The sequence below is a fragment of the Protopterus annectens genome, chromosome 2.part0 (assembly GCF_019279795.1).
Source record: "Protopterus annectens isolate FY-2018-M chromosome 2.part0, PAN1.0, whole genome shotgun sequence".
NCBI lineage: Eukaryota > Metazoa > Chordata > Ceratodontiformes > Protopteridae > Protopterus > Protopterus annectens.
In genome coordinates, this window is record NC_056728.1 from 829186151 (window position 1) to 829210647 (window position 24497).

The 24497-nt window shown below is 37.5% G+C and overlaps 1 protein-coding gene across 1 annotated transcript in view; it reads left to right on the forward strand.

Moving 5' to 3' along the window:
• The window catches only part of SLC1A1 (solute carrier family 1 member 1), an 827126-nt gene that overhangs the window by 607616 nt on the left and 195013 nt on the right, over positions 1–24497 (forward strand). The window contains exons 7-9 of the mRNA XM_044061099.1: positions 3192–3376; positions 9864–9971; positions 10293–10415. Of these exons, the coding sequence (XP_043917034.1) occupies positions 3192–3376; positions 9864–9971; positions 10293–10415 (416 nt within the window). The remainder of the gene's footprint in view (positions 1–3191; positions 3377–9863; positions 9972–10292; positions 10416–24497) is intronic.

Sequence of the window (24497 nt, forward strand, 5' to 3'; positions counted from 1 at the left end):
TGTGCTTATATAAGGTATTTTTAACATTACCATCTTGTGATGTCATAACAGTGTTCATATATCCTTCTACATAGGGGGTACTCAGTCCTTCCCGTGAAGAAGGAATTGCAAGAATTACAGAATGCTATATATATATATATATATATATATATATATATATATATATATATGTATATACACACCTTTCATATCACAACTGTAATGCTGTACAAATTAAATGAATAATCTACCCCATTTAATTTTAAGTTCTGTACCCTCAAATATATATTCACATAGTGAACATGACTCACATTTTAGCATACCTTTTGTAGCTTTTCTATGAACTGTCACACTTCCAATTTTGTTTTGAATTTTTCTGTTATATTCATATGTCTTTTATGGCGGCCACGGTGGTGCAGCGGTTAGCGTTGCCACCTCACAGCAAGAGGTTCTCTGGCTTGATTCGTGGCTGGGATGCCTTCTGTGTGGAGTCTGCATGTCCTCCCTGTGGTCACGTGGGTTTCCTCCGGGTGCTCCGGTTTCCTCCCACATCCCAAAGACATGTTGTAGGTGGATTGGATACACTAAATTGGCCCTAAGTATGAGTGTGTGCATGTGTGTGCCTTCTGTGGAAGGTTGGGCACCGGGCTGGCAACTCAACACCATAAAACTCCACTGCCAATCATGAGCATACAGGTGATCCACTGTGGTGACCCCTAATTGGGAAAAATCTGAAAGAAGAAGAAGAATTCATATGTCTTTTATAAATAAAATGTGGTACCTCACCCACAATCCCAGCTATTTCCAGTTTTGTTCAATGGATGTTTTTATCTTACTACTATGGGCGGCCGTGGTGGTGTGGGTTGCCGCGATAGTGCGGGCGGCTGCAGTGGTGCAGCAGTTAGCATTGCCACCTCACAACAAGAGGTTCTCCAGTTCAATCCTTGGCTGGGGTGCATTCTGTGTGGACTCTGAATGTCCTTCCTGTGGTCGCGTGGGTTTCCTCCGGGTGCTCCGGTTTCCTCCCACATCCCTAAGACATGCTGTAGGTGGATTGGACACTCTAAATTGACCCTAGGCATGAGTGTTTGTGTGTGTGCCTTCTATAGATGGTTGGGCGAAGAGCTTGCAACCTGACACCATAAAACTTCACTGGCAATCATGAGCGGACAGGTGATCCACTGTGGCAACCCCTAATCAGGGAAAAGCCGAAAGAAGAAGAAGACTCTGAGGGTTATATTTTAAAATCATGGCTTTCTCATAGCCACAAATATTAATGGCATTCTCATATCCAGTTTTATACTCCACATTTGTCCCCAACTGTGGAATTATTTGTTTCTCCTATCAGCTTGTACTTCTCCAATAACTATCAGTTCACTAACAAAATGAGATATCCCATGTAGAAACATCTCTGTTTGTAAACCTTTCTCATCCTTAAGAATTTCATCATCTCAGATAATTCTGCTGAGTCTCACCATTTATCCCTTTTAAGGTTGCTTTTAAATGCAAATAATTATTAGAAAATGTGGGGTTTTGATATATGGTAGCAGTACATATAAACACTATTATGACATCACTGGAGGTACTGCTAAAAATGCCTTCATTAAGTTACATGTGGTTCCCTTACTGATATTATTACTTACTGCATTATTTAGTCATATCCATTATTTTATTGTTTTAAAAGTAAAACATTGTTAAAATGCAATTTCAAATTAAACTTTCTGTACTGAGTCTTGCCAGTTAAAGCTTGGCAAATGGATGGGTGTCTACAAATTCTTCCAAAGTCTATCTTATGTGCCCTCCTGGATGCAGAGGGAATTCTTGAATATGGGTATTGACCAGGTGGGTACAACGGGTGAGCTAAGTATTGATCTATGAACCTGCAATAGTTAATATATTTTATTTATCTAATTATTCATCTATTTATTTATTTGTCTTTTGTTGACTAGTTTTGTCCAGTTAGGCTACTAGCCTCTGTTTAATAGAGACTCGTGGTGGACATACTATTAATTTGGCTAGGAAGTTAGGGAACTTCCACTACTCTTGTCAATAAGTGCTGTTGATTCTTTTACATTCATCTAAGCTACCACCATCTCAAGTAGATGAGACTTCAATTTAATGTCTCATCCAAAAGAGGGCGCACTCAGGACTGTAGCACCCCCTGAAGCTCCACTCCAGAGTCAGCAATTTGAAAATGAATCTTATCACCTACAGTGTAAATTGAACCCACAGCCTTCTGTTCTTCAAATAACAAGGGCATGTACACTACCTGCAGAGACATTGAATCTTTTAAAAAATGCTTGTATTTAATATCTCCCAAATGCAATTTAATTCCAGTACAGGACTTGGATTTTATGCAAAAAATTGGTTCTATTTCTATTTAAGCCTTTGACTGCATCAGATGTTAAATTATTTTTCTGGTAGTAGTTGTAGTAGAAGCAGTCACATTTACAGTAAGAATTTCTGATTACTAGGCCTTACTGTGCAGCAAGACATGTTTTGTTTTTGTTTTCAGAAAAGAGGATTTTCCCTTAAAACGAAGCTTCTGTCATGTCCTGTATAGATTGAGAGAGGGTGTTAACATAAAGGATTCGTCAACCTGTTGATTTCTCTAAATATGTAATATGGGAGAGAATGTCCTGTATATTTTATCCATTCATTGGTAACTAAATTATCATGCCGACAGAATTCTACTGTAAGACAATCAAATCTGTGAAGGGTATACAGAAACAGCAAGAAAAAAAATTAAGTTTATATTTACATGTATTTCCTTTTGTTATGATAAGCACAGAGAACTCTTACTGTTATAAGACCTAATTCTATTACATCTGCAAAGGAAACCTTTTATTTAAAATGTAATACTTACTATTAAGTTGCCCATACTCAACTATGCTTCCAGAGAGAGCTGAGATTGACTATTGAAACATTTTCAAAACTTTATTACTTCTAGAATAACATTTCTGCAACAGTATATGTAGTATCTGCAGCTATGCTGTCTGCGAGTATTTGGCCTTATAATACCCATGAACCTTTACTGCATGCATGTTTTAAATCTCTAAATTTGTAGATTTGTAACTTGCTGTGTGACCTTTAGTAAATATTCTTATGCCACATTATTGTGCTTTCATGAACAATGCTAATAAAACTAGTAGCTTGTCTTTACTGGCTTTTTTACTTTATTGTTTCAGTAACTATGTATTTCCAATTTACAGAACAGAAGCAAGGAGTACACAATACAGGGTGCTTACTCAGATGGTATCAATGTGTTGGGTCTGGTTGTCTTTTGTCTGGTCTTTGGAGTTGTGATTGGCCAAATGGGAGAGAAAGGACAGATCCTGATGGAATTTTTTGACGCTCTGAATGAAGCCACCATGAGAATAGTGAAGATAATCATGTGGTGAGTACCAGGCGCCGCTGACTGTCAGTATTATTAGTATTATTACTCTTATTATTCTGCTTCCGACAATAAATGGCAGATACAAAATGTATAAAGCAGGAGTTTTGTGGGATGCAATGCTATGAGATACCACAGGATGATGACAACCTTACTTTTTATATCTGAAAGGTGTCCACAGATGAAAGGTTCTCTTCCTGTTCAGGTTCAACACAAGATGGTTTATCCTCAGGGTATATCCTCATGAGAATGAGAGAGCATTATAAATGGAAATGAAAATGATGTGCTAACCTAAGTAGTGTTACAGCAGTCTTCTAGACCTGGAGGAGCCTGTGGCCACATCTGAATATGCTTATTTGCTCATACATATTGATAACTGCCACAGGAAATGTTTAAAGTTCAGAACTGGACTCTGGCACTACCAATTTACTTCTTTGTCCTTTGGGGTCTCTGCTGTGCCCAAGGTATTTACAGAGTGATTGGCCCCAGTGATAGCTTTCCTCATACTAATAGGAGACCACATTTACTCATAATTAGAAGACCGCCTGCTGCAGGCACAATCACAAAGCCAAATCCTGGACAATGTCAGCATTACCACAAACTACCTTCACCATCTGGGTTTTCCAGTCAACTTTCCCAAGTCACACTTCACCCTGGACAGGCTCAAGACTTTCTAGGGGGGTTGACCAGAAGAGTGCTGAGTATACTTTTTGAAAGCAAATTCCCTTGCCCTAAGCTTGTACACCTGCTTGCAAAAGCTATCAGGGATCTCATTATGGACAGGGACTACTTGAAGGCTTTGAGCTAGATGGTTTAAACCATCACTGTGTTTCCGTAAGCTGGATTGCACGTGAGAAAGATCCAACAGTTCCCGAGGGCTTGCTGGATTCAGTGTTCATAACCCATCAACATGAAGCTCCTGGTGTTGCTCTAAAGGCTGACAAAGTTTACATGGCAAGCAGACCAGGTGTGCAAGAAAGAAGGGAAACCATTCTCCCTACTAAAGCCTCTCCAATTTCTGATAGCAAATGCCTTAGATTTCACATGAGATGACCATACAGGTATTCCAGTTGTTGCATGTGTCTGGAAAGAGACATACCAAAGAGGGCATTATACTCAATAATTGGCCTAATGAGGGCAGAGTAAAAGGAGGATAATGACATCTTTTGGTCTAGAAACAACTTCTTTGTTTATAAGCCGTGCAATATAGAAGGACTTTCTTACAACAATGGACACATGTTGGTCAACATTAGGTCATTGTCCACATAAGTTCTTAAATCCCAAACAAGTAGGTCAGCTCTTAGGGGTATACTGTCAATGTGATAGTTCTGGAGGGGGGGGTGGATGACTTCCCATAGGATATGATAATTCATTTTTTGAAATTAAGTTACAGTCCATAGTTTTGGCATCAAATATTTATTTGGAACAAACCATGTGCAGGATGGCTAAGAGTGTCTCCACTGGTTTTCTGGCTAGAAGGGTGAAACCCTTCAAAGGCCTGGCATCTCCCGGGACTCCTCTACCTACCACTTGCATTACCACAGTACTTCAAGAGCAAAGGAATCAACTCTCAAAGGTTATAGAAATGGGGTCTATATTAGAACATCGACTTTTTAAAATGTCGAATGTTCTAACATCAACCCCTATTCAGCGAACGCTGACAATATCGGACATGCAGAACAGCAAATTTTTTTCCCAGGGAAATAATTCTCTGTTCCAACACACATACACACAACATAAACACACCAAACAAACAGCAATCCACACACATACACCTAAATTCCCACATCTAACTCTACACTAAACTGTACACACACCACTAGCTATCCATTTACCTTAACCCAAACCATAACCCTAAAGTCCGTCACTTCGCACACTCACCTCACCCGTGCCCTAACCCTAACTCACCTACCCCGCCCTAACCCTCACGTCCACATAATCGCACACATACCTGACTCGCACCCTAACCCTAACTCAACTACCTCGTGCCCTAACCCTCACGTCCACACAATCGCACACTTACCTGATCCTGACCCATAACTTTCCACCACAGTGCTGAACATAGCAAAGCCACAGGAATGGCCAACCGATTTCCTTCCCTAGGAAGAAATTCGTTGTTCCACAGCTTTGCTATTTTCAGCTTTCGCTGAATAGGGGTCGATATTAGAACATTCGAAGTTGTGTATCTCAGCTACACCCTATTCAAGTGAACTTATTTGCCTTCCCAGAAAACCATCAACTCCCAGTTTTCTATACAAAACTTCCTTGTAGCAGGCCTCTTGTACTGTTGCCATTTCCTTCTACTGACAGCATTGATTCCTGCATGTCTTCCCCAAGTAGTAGAGAAGATATGCAGGGAACAGCCTAGTATGATCCTTATTGCTCAGCTTTGGCATATGTTCTTAATGGTGGTGCAGATGACCAAGAAACCTCCATTTTTCCTGCTGTAAAAGATAAACTTGCTCACTGAAAGGGCCAGAACCTTGATGCATCCAAACATGAAAGGTTTCAGGCTGATGGCCTGGAAGATCTGTCACTTAATCCTCTTGTGCACATATGGTGTCAGGATGTTACATATTCTATAAAGAACCACAAGGCCTACCAATGAGGAAATCATACCAGGAAAAATGGAAAAGATTTTACAATTAGAAAGAATAAGAACAAGGATACGTTGAAAGCAGAGGTACCTCTTTGTCATGTGTCTTTAGAGAAGGACTGTCTTACTCATCTGTAAAGATACATGTTTCAGTTATAGGCACTTGTCTCCCCCTACCCTCACCTCTGGCAGGGGTGGGACATTCTTCAAGTACTTCCTAAGGGTAGTGATTCACCTATAGCCACCTTGAAGGATTATCCCTCCCTTTGGGGCATGAACTTCATCCTAGAGCAGCTGACCTTGTCAGCAGCTTCAGTACTGCTCGAATTTCTGTGCTGACATGACCTCTTCTTTATGGCATTTATATCTGCAAAGAGGATTTCAGAGCTAAAATCCTTGATAACAAAGTAACTGCTCACAGACTTCCACAATTATGTAGCTGTCCTAAGCTCATATTTTACCTTTATGTCAGAAGTGATTTGGAGATGTTTCTTAATTGGTCAGTCCAGCTGCCAGTATTTTTCCCAAAACATCAGCGGAAAGGGGAGAGCATCCTGCACTTGTTTAATATCCACACAGAATTGTGGTACTACTTAGACAGGATCAAGTCCACTAGACAAATGGACCAGTTGTTTGTAGCCTTCGGTCATTGTAAGGAGGACAAACTAGTTAATAAGCAGATGTTCTTCAAAATCAGTCCACTCAGCAACACAATTTGCAAATCCATAACTCTTTTTCCATGTAGAGGACACCACTGCTTAGCCTTAGCAAAATAAAAAGGATTTTAACAAATGAAAAAGCAGCTATTTTGCTTTGATCCCTACTGTTTAAACTAATACTTGAAATATTTTCCTTCCTAGCCAGTAAGCTAACTATAAGCTCAGATGAATATAACCTTAAATCACAAACAGTGACATCACCATTAGACACCGAAACAACCAATTATGTTATAGTGACCACCCCTCCAATATTCTTGGTCCAAAAGTTTCAGTCTCCCTCTCCCAAAGAAATATCCCCTCTTTATAAAGAGTTCCACTGAAAAGTCTTGCAATGATCCAGCATCTACAGTATTAACTACTCTGTTATTATGCATACCAAACCATATAATCTGTCCTAAACTCTTTTTCTCTCCTGCAGCACTCAGTACCTTTCCACTCCTTTAATACCACCTGCAAGAAACCATTTGTGGGACTCTGCTCCATCACAACATATTGCTTTAATTTAATTGTGATTCATTTCAGCTGATGGTTATATTTTTGCACTGATTTTGTATATTGTATATACTGTGTACTATTTGTTTCCACTAAACATGTAACCATGACAACACATGTACTATCAAGCTGTAATACAGTTAGGTGCTTTTCCTAATTGTATTAAGTTTTCTCTGTATGTTATCAGTTAAGTCTTTACAGTTTTTGATGGATCAGTACTTTACCCTAGTTAACATGTAAAATAAACAGAAAACAATAAAATGCCAACATTGATTTTTATCTGATGTTTTGCATGGGGCAGCCTTTCGTTTGCACCCAGTACAATGTGTTAGAGGAATAAGGATTATTGAAGGTTCCCTCTGTGAAGACTTATATGTTATCTTAGATGTATACCTGTCAAGAGATCTGCATTTCATTAGTCGTGGAAAAGGTATAACTTCTTTATAGGAGAATTTCTATAGAGATAGCAGGATAGGGAAACTGCAGCCTGCTTTCACAGAAACTGTTAGCCAACAAGTTAATAATCGACCTGTATCTTACCAGCACCCATAGGACATTTTTAGTAACTGAGTAGTATATAAGCAACCATTTTCTGTCGAAAGTTGTAAGAACAATCTATTTAGTTGCATTCAACATTATTCTGTCATCACCTATCTTTTTAAGATTTTTTTTATTTCTTCTCCAGACAATTAATTTATTGGCATCTATAATGTTAATGCTTCTATCTGATTTTCTGCTAAATAAAATGTTTTAATTATTTCTTTATAAAAGCTTGACATTAGTGTCTTATTTTTTTAGTTTGTAATGGGTAACCTCACCACAGTGGCGTCAGTATTCACATTTACCCTGTTTGAAGATAGACTCTCTTGCTGTAAGTTACTATAAATTAATGTATTGAGTGTCATATTGGAAGAGTATTTAATAGCTGAGACCATTGTACCAAACTGGACTGGCTGGTGACAGCCAATTCTGAGAATGCAGGAAATGGCTGCAGGTACTGAAAATGTGTAAACAGCCCTTGTTGGAAAGTATTGGGTATATGTGCATAAAAAACCCTGACAAGACTTGGTCAGTGCTGACAAGATTGCACTAGTAGGTAATGGGCTGATATTAAAGTGGGTTAAAGCCTGGGGGACAACAGCGGATTGTGTTATTATAATCCTGTTCTGTAGATGTTAGGCGAGACAGGTGTTAGTCATAACTGTAGGCAGTAGTGCAAATTTACCATAAGCTGTTGAGGCCATTCACCCCTTGCATAAATTTAAGGTCTGCAACCTAGGTCTCTCACATATTTGGAGCCAGTGATATGGATTAAGTATACAGTGAAACATACAGATGTTAAACACTCAAGGAATAGTAATCAAGTGAAACATACAGATGTTAAACACTCAAGGAATAGTAATCAAGTGAAACATACAGATGTTAAACACTCAAGGAATAGTAATCAAAGATGGGGATAACTGAATATAATACAGTACTTTAAAACATAATGCTGCAAAAGGTACAGTACTCTAGGTGGTAATCATCTATAGTAAGTTATAATCCATGGCAACGAGTATAAAAAGTAAATGTATATTGAAGTACACTTAGGCAAATGTTTAGTAACAGAAATGTTGCTATATTGTTATTTTTTGCATCAGACAATGCAAATAATTCCTAGCCTCCAGTACTTTAAAATTAAAAAATGAAATACAGTGTCTTCTTCTTCTTTCAGCTTTTCCCGGTTAGGGGTCACCACAGCGGATCACCTGTCTGCTCATGATTGGCAGTGGAGTTTTTACGGTGTCGAGTTGCCAGCCTGGCACCCAACCTTCCACAGAAGGCACACACTTACACCTAGGGCCAATTTAGAGTGTCCAATCCACCTACAGCATGTCTTTGGGATGTGGAAGGAAACCGGTGCACCCGGAGTAAACCCACACGACCACAGGGAGGACATGCAGACTCCACACAGAAGGCACCCCAGCTGAGGATTGAACCAGAGAACCTCTTGCTGTGAAGCAGCAATGCTAACCACTGTACCACCGTGGCCGCCCCAAAAAAAAAAAAAAAATGAAGACAGCTAAAACTTTCTTACTGGTACAGTAGCAACATATTCACTGCAATGTTTATACAGGCCACCTGTAACCTAATCATGGTGTGCGGGCATATGCTGTGTCTCTATCTTACTTTGGGATCTGGAAAGTAAATAATACATAGGAATGATTCCATGCTGTGCCCTTTTGGTCATGTTGAAATTATAGTAACACAGAATGGCTCCAAGTTAACTTCTTGTCTCAGATGAAGATGCCTGTCTGGTAAAGGGAATTTTCCTAGAAGGTATAATTTCTTAGAGCCATTGTATGATGGTGAGTAGAATTAGCTGAGAAAATGAGAAACTACAGCAACATAATGGTCATTTGGGTACCACCTAATGGCCAGAGAGAGGTCAGCTGAAAGACAGAACAGAAAAAAATTAAACAACTTCCACTGTCTCTGAAGGAATGTAGTGATATTATTTTTTGTGAGTGTAGTGATGTTTTATTTAAATGCATGCTATGTGCACAAGAAAGGGCTTTTATGGTGAAGATAAAATCTCACAGGAGCAGACTCCACTCAATTATTTAAGATGTGAATTACTTTAACATCAGCTAGATTTTTATATTTCTAACCTTAAATCTTTCTTCCTTTTTTTCCCCCACAGCTACATGCCTTTTGGTATAACATTCTTAATAGCAGGGAAGATAATAGAAGTTGAAGACTGGGAACTCTTCAAAAAACTAGGACTTTACATGGCCACAGTGTTAACAGGGTAAGCAAGTCATGTTTACTGCTCCTTTTATATATATATATATATATATATATATATATATATATATATATATATATGTGTGTGTGTGTGTGTGTGTGTGTGTGTGTGTGTGTGTGTCTGAAAAGCATATTAGGTATGCATATTCATTTTAAGCAGAATATATGAAAAGACAAGTTTGTCTTGTTATTTAACAATTCTTGCTTTTCTGTTATAATTTATATCTGATGGTTTACACGAGAATCTAGCTGCATTAGATGTTGGTTTAAGATAAAAGGATAGAAAATGGCTTGTGAATGAATACATTGTTAACTTGTTTTACAGACTGGCAATCCATGGCATCATAATTCTGCCACTGATTTATTTCATTATTGTGAGAAAAAATCCTTTCACCTATGTCATTGGAATGGCTGAAGCTCTGCTAACAGCTCTTATGATCTCATCCAGGTAATTTTGTTTCTAAACCTGTTTATAATTACTTCATAACTATTAATTTTACATTGCATTGCATTTGTGTCATGGCAGAAAGTGACAATTAGCCTATATGGTCTGCCCATTAAGTGACTATAACATGCTGTTTTCCTTCATCTCTGCATTGTCCTTGGCATAGTGCTTAATGTGCTTACATCAAAGATACAGGGTTTGATTCTAACCTCTGGTTGTTGGCTAGGTTTGTAATAGTCTGTAGTCTGACAACCTAGTATTTTCCTATGAAACTCCTCTTCTTTTCACACGTAGATTGACCCTTCTTATTCTTGTAACTCTTTCTAGAGGCCCACATCCACCTCTGAGAAGAACCTGTTCACAGATAGAGCCTGCTCCTTCCCTAATTCTTCTACTTGCAATTTCTCCTGCTCTCCATGTTTCCTGTTCAAGATTTCCCCGTTCACATCTTCCCAATGTGGTTATGTGTATACGTATGCACGCCTTGTCCTTTCTAGTGACTTGCAAAAAGAACAGCTGCTCCTGTCAAGTACAGTCATAGCCTTTCTGTTTCTCTCTGCACATCTGTCTGCTCACCTTTCTTTGGTTTCCTTCCAGCTGTCTGATGTTATTTGTCCTCCAATGCTGCATATAGTACTCAAGGTGGGAAGGCATGACATAGCAACAGTTTGTTACAGCAAAATTGTTTATTTGCCTCCAGACTCGACCCTGCTAATGTTACACCTAGCATTTTAGTTTTGTGCCCCACACTCTCCTCCTGGTGATTAACACTAGGTGTGATAAGCATCGCAGGACTTTTCCTGCTCTGTTACATTCATTTCCACCCCTCACAGTTGATAACTCAACACAGGGCTGTTACCAATAAAGTTCAGATCTTTGTGCATGTCTGCACTGATGCTCAACTGTCCTGTTTCTGCCTACATAAATAGCATTTCCAAGTCCTTACTTAGACAAATCTGCCATCCATTCTCTACTGCACTTGTCTGTTGGCTTGTTAGTTTATTACATTTGTCTTTCTAACTGAGATGGTCTTATGGGCACAGTCCAATTTTAGAGGAGACCTAGGAAAAAGAGCTTCAAATTTGTACAAACTGAATCATTAAACCAGATACAGACAGAATGAGAAATAAGTTTCAGATGTATATAATTAGATGAAATGCAGTAGGTAAGGAACTCTAGAGTTCCTGTTGACTTGTGAGAACTGCAGTTGTAGAGCACCAGGTTTAATTGTGTAAATAAATTGAATTATCTACTAAGACTGAGTTTAGTATCTTAGAGTATTCCCTTCCTCCAAAGTACAGTGAACTTGGAGTTAGTATATAGAAGTAGCAGAAGTGAGGGACCACAGTGCCCACACTTTGAGGAGAGCAGGAGGCAAAGCCCTCCTATAAACACTCTTTAAAGGCACCACGTCAAGTTTTGAGAGTCACTGTTAAGCTAGTCGACTAACAAAAGAACAAGTGGTCAGGAACACAGCGAGATACCAATTAGCGCTTTCTTTCACCTTTATTTTAAAATGTGAACTTCTTCAGAAAAAACAGGAACTCTCCCATGTTCCCGTTTTAAATGGATTAACAGGAAATGATGTCATGACAAATGTTCAAATAATTTACCAGCAGTATAAAAATATAGAGATATTTACAATTATTAAATTGCGAATGTCGCTTTCTTATCCAACAATCATATATAATTGCGCTTCTCTGATATTAAGAAATCTTATATATTATAAGATGGCATGTTAGAATACAGGCTGCTTATTGTAATTGTGAGACCCATAACTACTCGACTAGCTTTAGACCACACAAATACACGGACTAGCCGAAAAACTTGGTAAAACACGAACCAACAAAAGAACAAGTGGTCAGGAACTGTAAAGGATTCCACACAGCGAGATACCATATCATATATCATATCTATCATATATATATGTATATAATATCAGAGAAGCGCACAACCTGTAGTAATAGCAGCAAACAGTTTGAAAGGTACAGGGGTTGCCTATTTATTAGGAATAAGTTTATATTCAGTAAGTTTAGTTATAATAGTCTCTAAACAGCTTATTTGAGTTATGTGTCTGATTTTGATATACTTTGCATGAACCAGTACATGAACAAAAGTGTGATATTTTATTTTATTTGCATTTTATTATTTGTTAACAAGTAATCTGGCTTGTCTGGGGATCTTTTTTAGTCATGACTTGAAACAAAGGGCAAAGTAAATTGGTAGAGACAGTGTTATACAAATTGTTAGTAAAAACAGTACTAAATAAATTGGTAAAATTAGTAATGTGTGGACCATTAATAAAGACAGTGGTATATAATACCAAAATATAGTGATAAGGAAATACATAATACCAAAATATATTAACAAGGAAACAACATAGATTCAAAAGAAAGGAAGTAATTGATATAACTCTCATAGCTAATAACAGAAGCAGGAAGTGCCAAATATTTCAGATAAGAACAAACACCAAGTAGAATTAGTTAGAATATAAATAGTGCTGAATGTACTGTTAGCCCATAACATTGCAGTGTCACAAAATGAGGAGTAAAACTGAACAATCACTTCAACATGAAGTGTTTCCGAATGCTGAATGATCAGTATGGTCAAAGACATCACAACAGTTCCTACCCAAAAATAGGAAACTAGGACAAATTAAGTCAAATTTAACCAAGTCATGAGCATGAGCAATACGCAGTCTAGGAATCTAAACCTCTTCTGCAGCATCACTAGAATGGTTTGGAGGGACAGGTATACTTTGTAGAGGATACTGTTGTTATGGACCAGACTCCACATAAAACAAACTTCATCCCTGTTAATTTTCAAGTGCAGCTTTTGATCTATGGATGGGAAACAGAAAATTTACCCCAGGAATGACCCTGTACTATTAATGAACAGATGCAGCTCTTAAATGCTTTATCTCATGCATGGGCCCCCTCAAATTATCTATGGTATGATCCCAGTTTTTTGTTTTGGAGTACTCCATAATTATCGACCATGGGATGGGTAAGACCAATCTATCACCAAATGGGATAGGTTGTTTTGAGCACAAAAATGGAAGCTGGCTAGGCTTAAAATGTCCCACAAGGGTAGTTAGCCTAGTACTTACCTATAAACCTATAAATGTACTATGTTATGGGACTGGCATTTCAATATTGTCACATGGAGACATCACACCTAGGACATCCCACCTAGATAATAGATGCAGTCATATTTCTAGTGGAAAACAAGCTGGTTATGGTCAGTACAACTGTGATTTGGAGTGAAGCAGTACAGTGCTTAGGAAAACTAAGTCAAACTGAAAGATAGGCCAGCCTGACAAGGCTCTACCTCCTCAAAATGACCTGACAATAGCATTTTACCCCAGGGTTAAGTCCTTAGTGTAAAAAGGGTTAGGAGAGGAAATATGTGAAAAAAATGCAATATGCCTGAATAATTTATGAGAATGGGTCAGAGAATGGGTACTCCTAGCTACCATCTGCTGCGATCCACGAGACTGATCTTCATTGTTCATTGCAGTATTTGTGAAGAAATACAGTGAAGAGTAGAAGATTCAGGGCCATCCTTGGCAGTACTACTCCGTAGCCACTTCCTTTATTCCTAACAAAATGCCTCTCACTGCAGCCCACTGTATTCTGAAGAAATACACCACTTCTTCTACACTGAAGTATATTGTTTGTAAGTACAGCCCCTACCTCTGTCCTTTCCACATTTAATAATTTACTACTGTCGGTACCAAACAGACCTGTGTCCACTTTAGAAATTAAGAATTATAGGAAACATTGCTCCTAAGTGAAGATATAAAGTAACAAGTAAGTTAAGATACAAGGTGTGTTATGAAAACAGATCCAACAAATACTGGAAAGCATGAATAATATAACAAACTAACAGTGGTGGGGCAAAGGAGGCAACTGCCACATATACAAAGTGTTAAGAGGCACAATTGGCAGATCCTGACTGGTCTTAAGTGCAATACCAGCACGTAAATGTCCAGCATTGCATTTGCAGTTAGAAATTAAACACTTTAGCAGCGCATGTGTGGCGTAAACTGTGGCAGCTGCTTGTTACTAGTGCAGCAAGCAGTTTGCTACAGTTTAAAATAATTTTTTTTTTTTTTGCTCTTCAACTCTGGAGAACTTGATAGGGAAACACAGTCCAGGCTTGCATGTTAGATAAGGAGTGTCATATCAGAAACTGACTTTTTTTTGGCTACTCGTCTTAAAGTTAAAGGGGGCACTAAATCAGGGGATGGGAGGATGGGACCAGTCTCCAGAATAGCTCACTATACCTCAACAAATTAAGGCAACGAGTGGGAATAAATACCTATAGAGAAAAAGCTAAATATGTCAGAGAAAAATTTACAGAACATATTGGAAACTCCAAGCAATATTAGAAAGACTATTAGAAATGTTAGTAAAAGCAAAATATTTACAAAATACCCACTCCTAAATTACTTAGAAGTCAAATGATAAATTAAATAAAATACACTGTGGCTTACCCACCACAACATATGCATTTCATATGTGGTGATATAACTATTACACCAACTACTTCCTGACATAAATACCTCAAATATCCACCATTCTGCTTCAGTGCTATGAAAATGTCTCACACCTTCTTAAAAAGTAAGAATGCAGATATAATTATAAGATTTATACAGTATGTTCTACATTACTTAAGCTAGCAAAGATATACTGTGTGAACCAATAACTTTTATTTTTAATCTTATCCACACAGTTTTAAACACACATTAATACTGAAGAATGTTTAGATACCTTCTCCCACAAAATATTCTGATTTCCACCCAGTAGATAACTTGTGCCAATTAGAAGCAGATAGTAGAGTATTTATACAACTATGGCATACTTGCTGGCAAATTACATGGCTTTTGATCATGTTACATTATTGTGCTGGGAATATATACATTATATAATCCAATATACACAAATATGGATCCAGTACTACTTAATGGAGATATTTTCCTGGACCTTAAATGAACATCTGAAACAGCAGATCATGCACTAATACAAGAAAAATTAAGACTCTGTTTTTCCTGATGAGGTATTGCAATGCCTTGCTGATTGTCTTACCAAAAGGACATTGGCAATACTTGAACATGCAATGCTAAATACTAAAGGTATTCCAGAATGATCAGTTCTGGGACCACCACTATTTTTGTTCTTTATAAATGATGTATCCTAGGACCTGTCACAATTAAAATATATCCTTTATGCTAATGATATTTATGGAGGATCATTATGGCATTCACACAGGATCATTATGGAATTAATAAATATAAAAAGATGTTATCTATAGACTTTTGACCCAAGCCAGTTCTAATTTCTCCAGGGCAGATCCTACCTTCATAACCTGGCCAGCTTCTTCAAGAAGGTTATTGAAACAATGGATGAGGGCAGATCAGTACACACAGCATACTTAGACCTCACAAAATCATTCAACACCATCCCACTCAGGTATCAAAGACAAACTCTCCCAGCTAAATGTAAATCCCTGTGTAATTCACATGGTAACAAAGTGGCTGACAAATATAACCCCGATAAATTAAGTTGGACAACACTACCTCCTCCAAATGACTTGTCATTAGTGGAATACCCCAGGGTCCAGTCCTTGATTTGCTCATATTTGGCATGTACTTCTTGCAAGTCAAAGCAAACATTAAGGGCTTATGGCTGAACAGGCTTGCAGATGACTGTAAACCTGATGCCACCATAAACTCTCCAGAGGTCACAAAGGTCATCCAAGAGGGTCTTTCCCAAACAAATAGCAGGAGTCAAAACAATGGACTAAAACTAAAAGCTAAGAAATGAAGAATAGTATTATTTGAAGAGTATGAATCCCTTGTAACTATCACATTGATAACACCCCCTGAAAGCTGATCCTGTAGTCAGAGATCTGGGAACCCATGTAGACAACAAGCTGTCCTTGGATCATCACATATCCACTATTCTTAGGAAGTCCTTTTTCATTGCACTTCTAATATCCAAATGTATAGCATCCAAGCTCAGGGATGCAATCATTCCACTCTATTCAGCCCTCATTAAGCTGAGCATTGAGCATAATGCCAGTTTTGGTGTGTACCTGTCTAAACACTTGTTACAACTGGAAAGACTAGAATGCTTCCCCACTAAAAAAAAAAAAAATCAATGTCCTTAATCATGAAATCTATACACACAATCGCAAAGTCTTGTCCTTGTAATCAGTATCATACAGGCTGTTAAGAGGTGACCTCTGCTTTGCATACAGAGCCTCAGCAAACCCTATATTTTCTTGCCAGTAACACATTCACAAGTCCAGTGTTAGCATGAACACCCACTCAAGGGATCTAGGTTTTTTTTGCAACATAAATAGGACATGTTAGAGAGATAGAGCTGTATCACAAATAATACCACTTCTATGGAGCTATCTTCCACTCTTCATAAATCAAAATGATTCTCTTACTTATTTTTAATGTATTTTGGACAAATGGATGGGAATCTTTAAATGTATCCAAGCTTAACACCCATGTCCCTCATGGCAATGGGCAACAAGTAAATGTCACAGCATATCCTTGTTCTACCTGCCTCTGTGCCTCTGAGTTATTAATACACAAAACACAAGGGCCAAAAAGCTGTCAAAAGAATACAAGGCAAGTTGTCTTAGGAGCCTCACTAGCCTAGTATGTAGCTATGAACCTATGAACCTATATTAATCTTGACAGATTGACTGGAAATATAAATACAATTGAGAACTTAGTACAAGACAACTTTAAAATATATGAAACTGATCTGCAACAAATAAATTAAGTCTTAACACATCAAAAACTACTGGCATTGCATTTGGTACACCTGAAAAGGCTCAGCACAGTTACTGAGTTTGTATTATAGACCCTAATGGAGTAGCTCTACCTGGTACAAAACAACAGAGATATTTAACAATAATATTGGATCAGACTTCTATACATATGCATAAGTTAGCAAAGTAGTACATTAACTTAAGATCTCATACAAAATGTCAGCTCTGTTTACAGAAACAAACCAGAGGACCAAGTGCAATCAGTGTACTGATAGTGAGGAGTCGACTTCAGTTTGTCGAAAGCACTAATTGTCAAATACCTTTTAGTTAAACCCTATTTGTCGAAGCCTTAATCCATTAAATGTGCATTTAAGTGAAAATTTTCTCAGGGGGGGGGGATTTGCTCTTTTCCCCACTGTAGTGCAATCTCAAAGTCGGTATATTTTGATAGGGGAGTTGATGCACAGCCCCATACTTGGGTGGCTTTTAAATTTTGTGATTTTTGTGACACTGCCTTGGTTGGCCAAGTGTTTTTTCCCCTGGGAAAATTTTCACTTAAATGCATGTTCGATGGATTAAGGGTTCAACAAATAGGTTTTGACAAAAAGTTATTCGACAATTAGTGTTTTTGATAAAGTGAAGTAACTATACTGAGGCGTGAGTATAGTTTACCAAATTGAATATCACTGCAGACAGTAATATTTCTCTTATACAAATTACAGAAAATAGAATACAAAGGTTCATACACCTTGCTGACAGGGTGGAGCACCATGGCATAACATTAAAGAAATGAAAATAGCTTCCATTTTCAGCCAGGGCAGCCATGCTGTTCATAGGTTCGTAGGTAGGTACTAGGCTATTGGCCCTAGGGTCTATACAAGCCTAGCCAAAAAGGTACCCTGGCTTTGGCCACCCAAGAAAATTATTTGAATAAATTAACCTTTAAACTTGTATATACCACTTACTTCCCAGTTCTGAGAAATAAACTAGCTAAAAGAGCAAAGGTTTACTCACTAAGAGAGATATAAGGCATAAAATAACTCAAAGCACCATACAACTTATGTACTGAAAAGGCTTTCACAAAAATAGCACCAGTTACTTTGAATAGTATTTCACAGAATATGTGCACAAGCAGAAATCTAAGTACCCTCATGAAACAAACAACTAAATGTACACCCGCTACATGACAATAAGTGCAACTTCTATAAATGTGTGGGTTAGTTAACATATTGTCCATGTCTTAGAAGTAAATCTAGACTTAATGATGATGATTGCACAATGTTCAGTTGGCATGGCTTAGAGAACTGTTGTTTCATATATTAATGACTGGACTGGTGAGATAAATAATGTTAGGCAAAAAACAAATAGAACACATTTAGGAAATGATGCATCTATTGTCTGCAAAGATCATTAAATCCCTATGAAACAAGATGATACAACTTTGGAATTCTGGATGCAATTATTCACCAATCTGTGGATCCGGTTTGTTTAGACGGAAACAAAAAAAGAAAGGAAGAAGTTCACAACAAATAACAAGGAAGAAAAATAAACTGACTAATGTCTGTAAAGGAATGAGAATACATATTAAAAAAGACACTGCTTTGTTATGTAAGACACAGGTTACATGGAATGATAATATTTTTTAACTGAAAACCTTCAGTCTACAGAAAAGGGCATATTTTTTCCAAAAGAGAAGGTAGAAAAAAAGAGGTGAGGGGCAGGTGAAAAGGAAGAATTCAAAACTGAGTGTGGAAGGATTGAAGAACATTACTGTAAGAAAAAAGAAGATAAAGATCTTGACTACATGGCTCAAGCTGTGGATTTAAAAATACCATCGGATGAGAATTGAATGCACAATGAAAACAATGGGGTTAATAAGACTAATGGTGATGAAGATCTATCCTTCATAACAATTGATAGAGCAGATATTACTGCATCAGAAGCTGAAGATTCTTTAGATTTGGCAAGCAAAGATATTCCTGTAATTGAAGATACAATTATTAGAGGAACTGATACTTATATTTTCAGAGAAGATAATGAACATCGAATAGTGTTATACTTGCCAGGAGCAAAAATAGATGATGTGAGACAAGCCTTAGAATTCCTTAATTTAAAGAAGTATGGCTCTGTTTTTATTCATGATGGTACAAATGATGTCATCCCCAAGGATTCTCTAACTTTTAGTAGGGAGCTGGCAGCCATCATAGATAGTATAGCTTTTACTGGTGTTAGGACGTATTTTTCACAAATCACCTATAGAAATGGTAGTCAAGTTACTGTAAATGAAAAGATTTTTGGGGTAAAAACCTACATGGAAAAAAGGTCCTGTTTTAAAAAATAGAAATGTGTAGAGAATCCAAGCCTAGTTTTGGGCACACATGTGGTCAGACAGGATGGCGTGCAATTGTCAAGATCAGGGAAGAGAATTTTTGCAGCAGATAATTTGCAATATTTGACAAAGACTAGGCAGGATTTCTGACAGGTCAAAAATTTAACAGTTCACAGATAGCAACATTTGATGCATCTCTGATGGTTGTTAGTGCTAGGAGCATTAATAATAAACTTTTTAATTGGAAAATTTGCTACATTCCCACAAGATTGATGTTGTTATTGTTTGTGAAACATGGTTAAAGAACAATGACTGGAAACCAGTTCTGTCAGGGTATAAATGTGTTTACTGTTACAGACGTTCTAACAAAAAATCAGGTGGAGGTGTTATGATAGGGATTAAAGATAGTTATGAGACCTGTGATTATTACATGTTCAGTGATAACACTAATAATGTATAACTGTGGCAATAAAGACAACCCTAGAACATATAACAATTGTTGGAGTGTATAGACCTCCAAAGTCAAGTGCAGATGACCTAGAGGAAGTCATACATTTCTTGCATGAAACACAGGAAGGAAGAATAATATTATTCAGGGACTTAAATTTACCAGAAACTGAGTGGAATAATATTGATTCAACAACATTAGTAAGGAAATTATTCACAACGTATATTCAGGAACAGCAATTGCTTCAGATTGTAAAAAAAACTACCAGGGGACAGAACATACTAGACATTGTTTATGTTCTTAAAGAAATTACTGTTACTTCAAGTCAAGTTTTAACACCATTGATGTGTAGTGATCATGGAGCTATAAAGGTTAATTTGTTGCCAGATAATTCTGCCAAATTGAAATCTAAACCAATGCACAGTAGGTTAATTACATATTATACGGAAGCAAAGCAGTCACTATGTAAAACTAACTGGAGTGAGGTGTTCAGTGGGAAAATTGCAGAGGGAATGTGGAAAGTTTTGAAAGAGGAATTGTTTGAGGGCAAAAAATCAAAAAAATGTTTAACATCAAGATCTAGTCATACATCAGGGGGATATATTTCCATAAGAACAAGATATCTGATTAAGGTGAGAGACAAAAAATATAAGAAATGGAAGAGAGGTTGAACTATAACTTTAAAAACTGAAATAAACAAGCTGGACAAACAGATTAAACATACTGTAAGACAAGATCAAGAACATTTTGAATAAAATTTATATAAAGATATTGAGCATAATAGGAAACCTTTTCATAGATACATAAGATGTGGAAGGACACACACATTGATAAACTGTGTGCAGATTCTAAAATTTAGTTTCAGACACAACAGATTATAGATATATTTACAAAATCTTATGCAAAAGGGGTGATAAATTGTCCTAGTGACATCCAGGTAACCCCAGATACTGGAATCAAATTAGATTATATTGAAAAAGAACTGTGCAAACTGGATCCAAACAAACCACAGGAAGGAGATACCCGAGAGCACGTCAGCAAAAACTTATAGTACCATTATATCTATTATTCACTAGGTCATATAAATATGGGGAGATTCCTCAAGATTTGAGACATGGGATTATTAAACCTGTCTTTAAGAGAAAGGGGAGTAGGACAAACTCAGAATCATATAGACCCTTAAGTCTACTTTCATGTTGTGGAACAATAATGGAGAAGGTGATATTCAATAAGTTATTGTCAGGACTGAATAGGTTGGGATCTGAAGCTGTATGTCAGCTTGCATATGTTGAAAATAGATCTATTACCACCTGAAACATGATGTTCTTTAACAATATAATAACAGCTATGAATGAAAAAGTGTGCTGTGATGTGATTTATATAGATTTAACTTCAGCATTTGACAGGGTCATGCACAAAACACTGATCAATAAATTAGTACAACTACGTATTGATGTACTCTTGATAAGATGAATATCTGCATGGTGTACAGATAGGACATGGCAAGTATCATACAGCAGTTGGACTAGGAATGAGAAGTGTACTGAATGGTTGTCTGACAGAGTAGCTGATGCATGTAGCAGACTACCAAACTACATTAAATTACTAGTTTAGGTATTTTTAAGAACAGGCTGGATACTTATTAAGGGAATAAGTGCTTTGATATATTGGCAAGCTGTAAGGGCATTAATGCTCATGCGTTAAATATTTGTATGTATGTATATGTATCTATATATATATATATATATATATATATATATATATATATATATGTATGCATATTTCTGCCATGAGAGTTCAGGATTTCCTCTGTACTTTCACTTTTGTAAGAAAACATATGAAAGCTGTTCTCTGCTAAACTTACATGTACATGCCTTGTTTGTCAAGTGTTTGTAATAACAATTAATCATTATTTGATACTATAATTTAATTAGCAGTACACAGATCAATACAATTCCTACGTATAAACTTTTGTATAAGAATGATATAGGTTTTAACTGGGATATGAAAGGACTCCTTTCAGTTAAGTGTAGATACATGGTGTACATATTGCAGAACTACTTAGGTTTCTGCTGGTTGCATAGTGATACATTACAATTGCATGTTGGATTTGCTGTCTTTTATGTTGAGTATGTATTGCTCTGAATGATAATTGATTTTTCACTGAATAATCTGTAATTACATGTAATGCCCAATATGCCTGTTTTTATTAACCATTTGACCTGGGTAGTGGCTGAATAAGGTCCAGTGAGCATTTCACTTATTCACTGTATAAAATAATATCAATAAATAAATAAATCAACAAGCAAACAAACAAATGAATGATTTTAGTTCCTCATTCTTGGTCATATCCTAAGCCCTAGCAGTCACTGCCAGCCCAATGTCATTACTGAATTCCAGGTAGACTCTATAACGTTCTTCTGAAACAATGAAGTAAAACTGAGGCAGGTTGACTTTTACTTTCTTGTAGCCATAAACACTTGTTGGTTGTTCTGAAGATTATTGTCCTCTAGGAAAGAAGTCAGGCTTTATCTTATGGTGTTCCTCCATGACCTTGCCTGACTTTACTGTCAGGCTGACCAACTTGAGATTCTCTGGCTCTTTCATCCTTCCAGTCTTTGTTTAGATGTGCCACATTTACATTTTTCTAGTCCTTGGACACTTGTGCTTGTCCAGTGATCCATTGAAGATCACCAGCAGAGAATTTGCCAGTGCATTGACCAGATTCCTGAGGACCTGGAGATACAGCCCACCTGGCTTCTGTGTCTTTTCCTCCCTTAAAACTGGTAGTTCCCATTCATCTAGAGCCTCTGTATGTGTCCACTCCCTGCTTTCCTCACTCTGCATAAGTTCCCACTCAGCAAGCAGTACACAGTGCCCTCCCTGTTTGTCACGAAGGTGGAGTTGATTTATTCATTCACTGTTTCTGCTTGTTTCCTATCTTCTGTAATCTTTCTCCTACCCATACACAGCCTGGTCATATCTACCCTTCCATTCCTCCATACTGTAATATACCTAAAACGTTCTTTATTCTGCTTCTAGATCCCTTCTGCCATCACACCTTCAAACTGTGCCTTTGATGCCTTCACCTTCTTTTTTACCCCTCTGTTTACCTATATGTTCTGTGGCTCCTCCATTTCCTCACCACTTCTTTTCAACCAATTGTATGTATTTCATTCATTGGAACTGATAGTGTTTTTCTTATTTCCCTAAGATCCCTTTATCCACAATCTCAAGTACTCAGTAACTGCTCAATTTCCCCATCTTATTCACACATTCAGTTTTCTTTCAGTCTTACAATTCATCTTTGCAGTTCTCCCAGATCAGAATAATTCATCCTCCTAAAATCTCATACCATTGTCATTCTCTTATAGCCATAAACATTCCTTGGTTGTTCTGAAGATTGTTGTCCTGTAGGAAAGAAGTCAGGCTTTATTTTAGGATTTTATGCATTCTTATCTTTCCTTTTACTGTAATCCACAAAACTACTTACTAACTTAAATACCAACTGCTCAAGTTTTACCAACTCATTGGCAAGCATTGTTTGCAATTAGCAGTAAGTTTTAGGTTAATAGGTGTGTACTAGGCTAATGGCCTTGGAGTCTTTACAAGCCTAGCGCATAGAAGTGCCCTGGCATCGTGCCACCTAACATTAGTTCCCAGTGCTTCTATCAAATAGAGTCACTGGAGTGATCCCCAGGGTGAACTTTCTATTTCCCATCCACTCATCAAGATTTCTCTTGAACAGGGCCAGTGAGGTGCTCTGCTTGACATGTATGGGAAGTCTATTCCAGAGCATGGGCAGTCTCTGGGTTATGAACCTGTCCCTCCAGCATGTTCTGTTGATTGTCATAATGATGTTGAGGTCTCTGGAGTGTATGGTGCACCGGGATTGGGATTTTTTTAGATGTAGCATTTCTAACAGAGCTGGGTCAGACATGGCTTTGTAAGTCAAGCAGAGATTGCCTCTTAGTAGACAATATGAGACAGAGAATAGCTAGAGTTTTTTGAGCCTGTCCATGTACGATATCTGTTTAAGGCCTAGGATCCTCTTCATGAGGTACTTTTGTTGCCTTTCCAGTTGTTGCATATGTCTAATGAGGTACATGCCAAATGGGGCATTATACTCGATGAGTGGCCTAAAGAGGGAAGAGTAGAGAGAGATGATGACCTCTTTCTTCCTGAATGCAAAATCCTTAGTAATGAGATGTGCCACATAGAAGGACTTTCTGACCACAACGGCAATGTGGTGGTCAAAGGAGAGGTTGTTGTCAATCTGTGTCCCCAGATCTCTTATAACACCTTCAGTGTTCAAAACAATTTTTTTGTGGCAGGGCTTGGCCCTGCAGCCCTTGACTTGGGCACTCTGCCTGGATGTCCCTGGACTATAATTATACTGTCCTAAGGTCACACAAATGCAGAGAAAGTATATTTAAAGACATAGTCTGTTAATTCAGGTATCTTGCAGCTGAACATAATATAAGTGAAAGATAACCATAAACTACTGAATGGCATG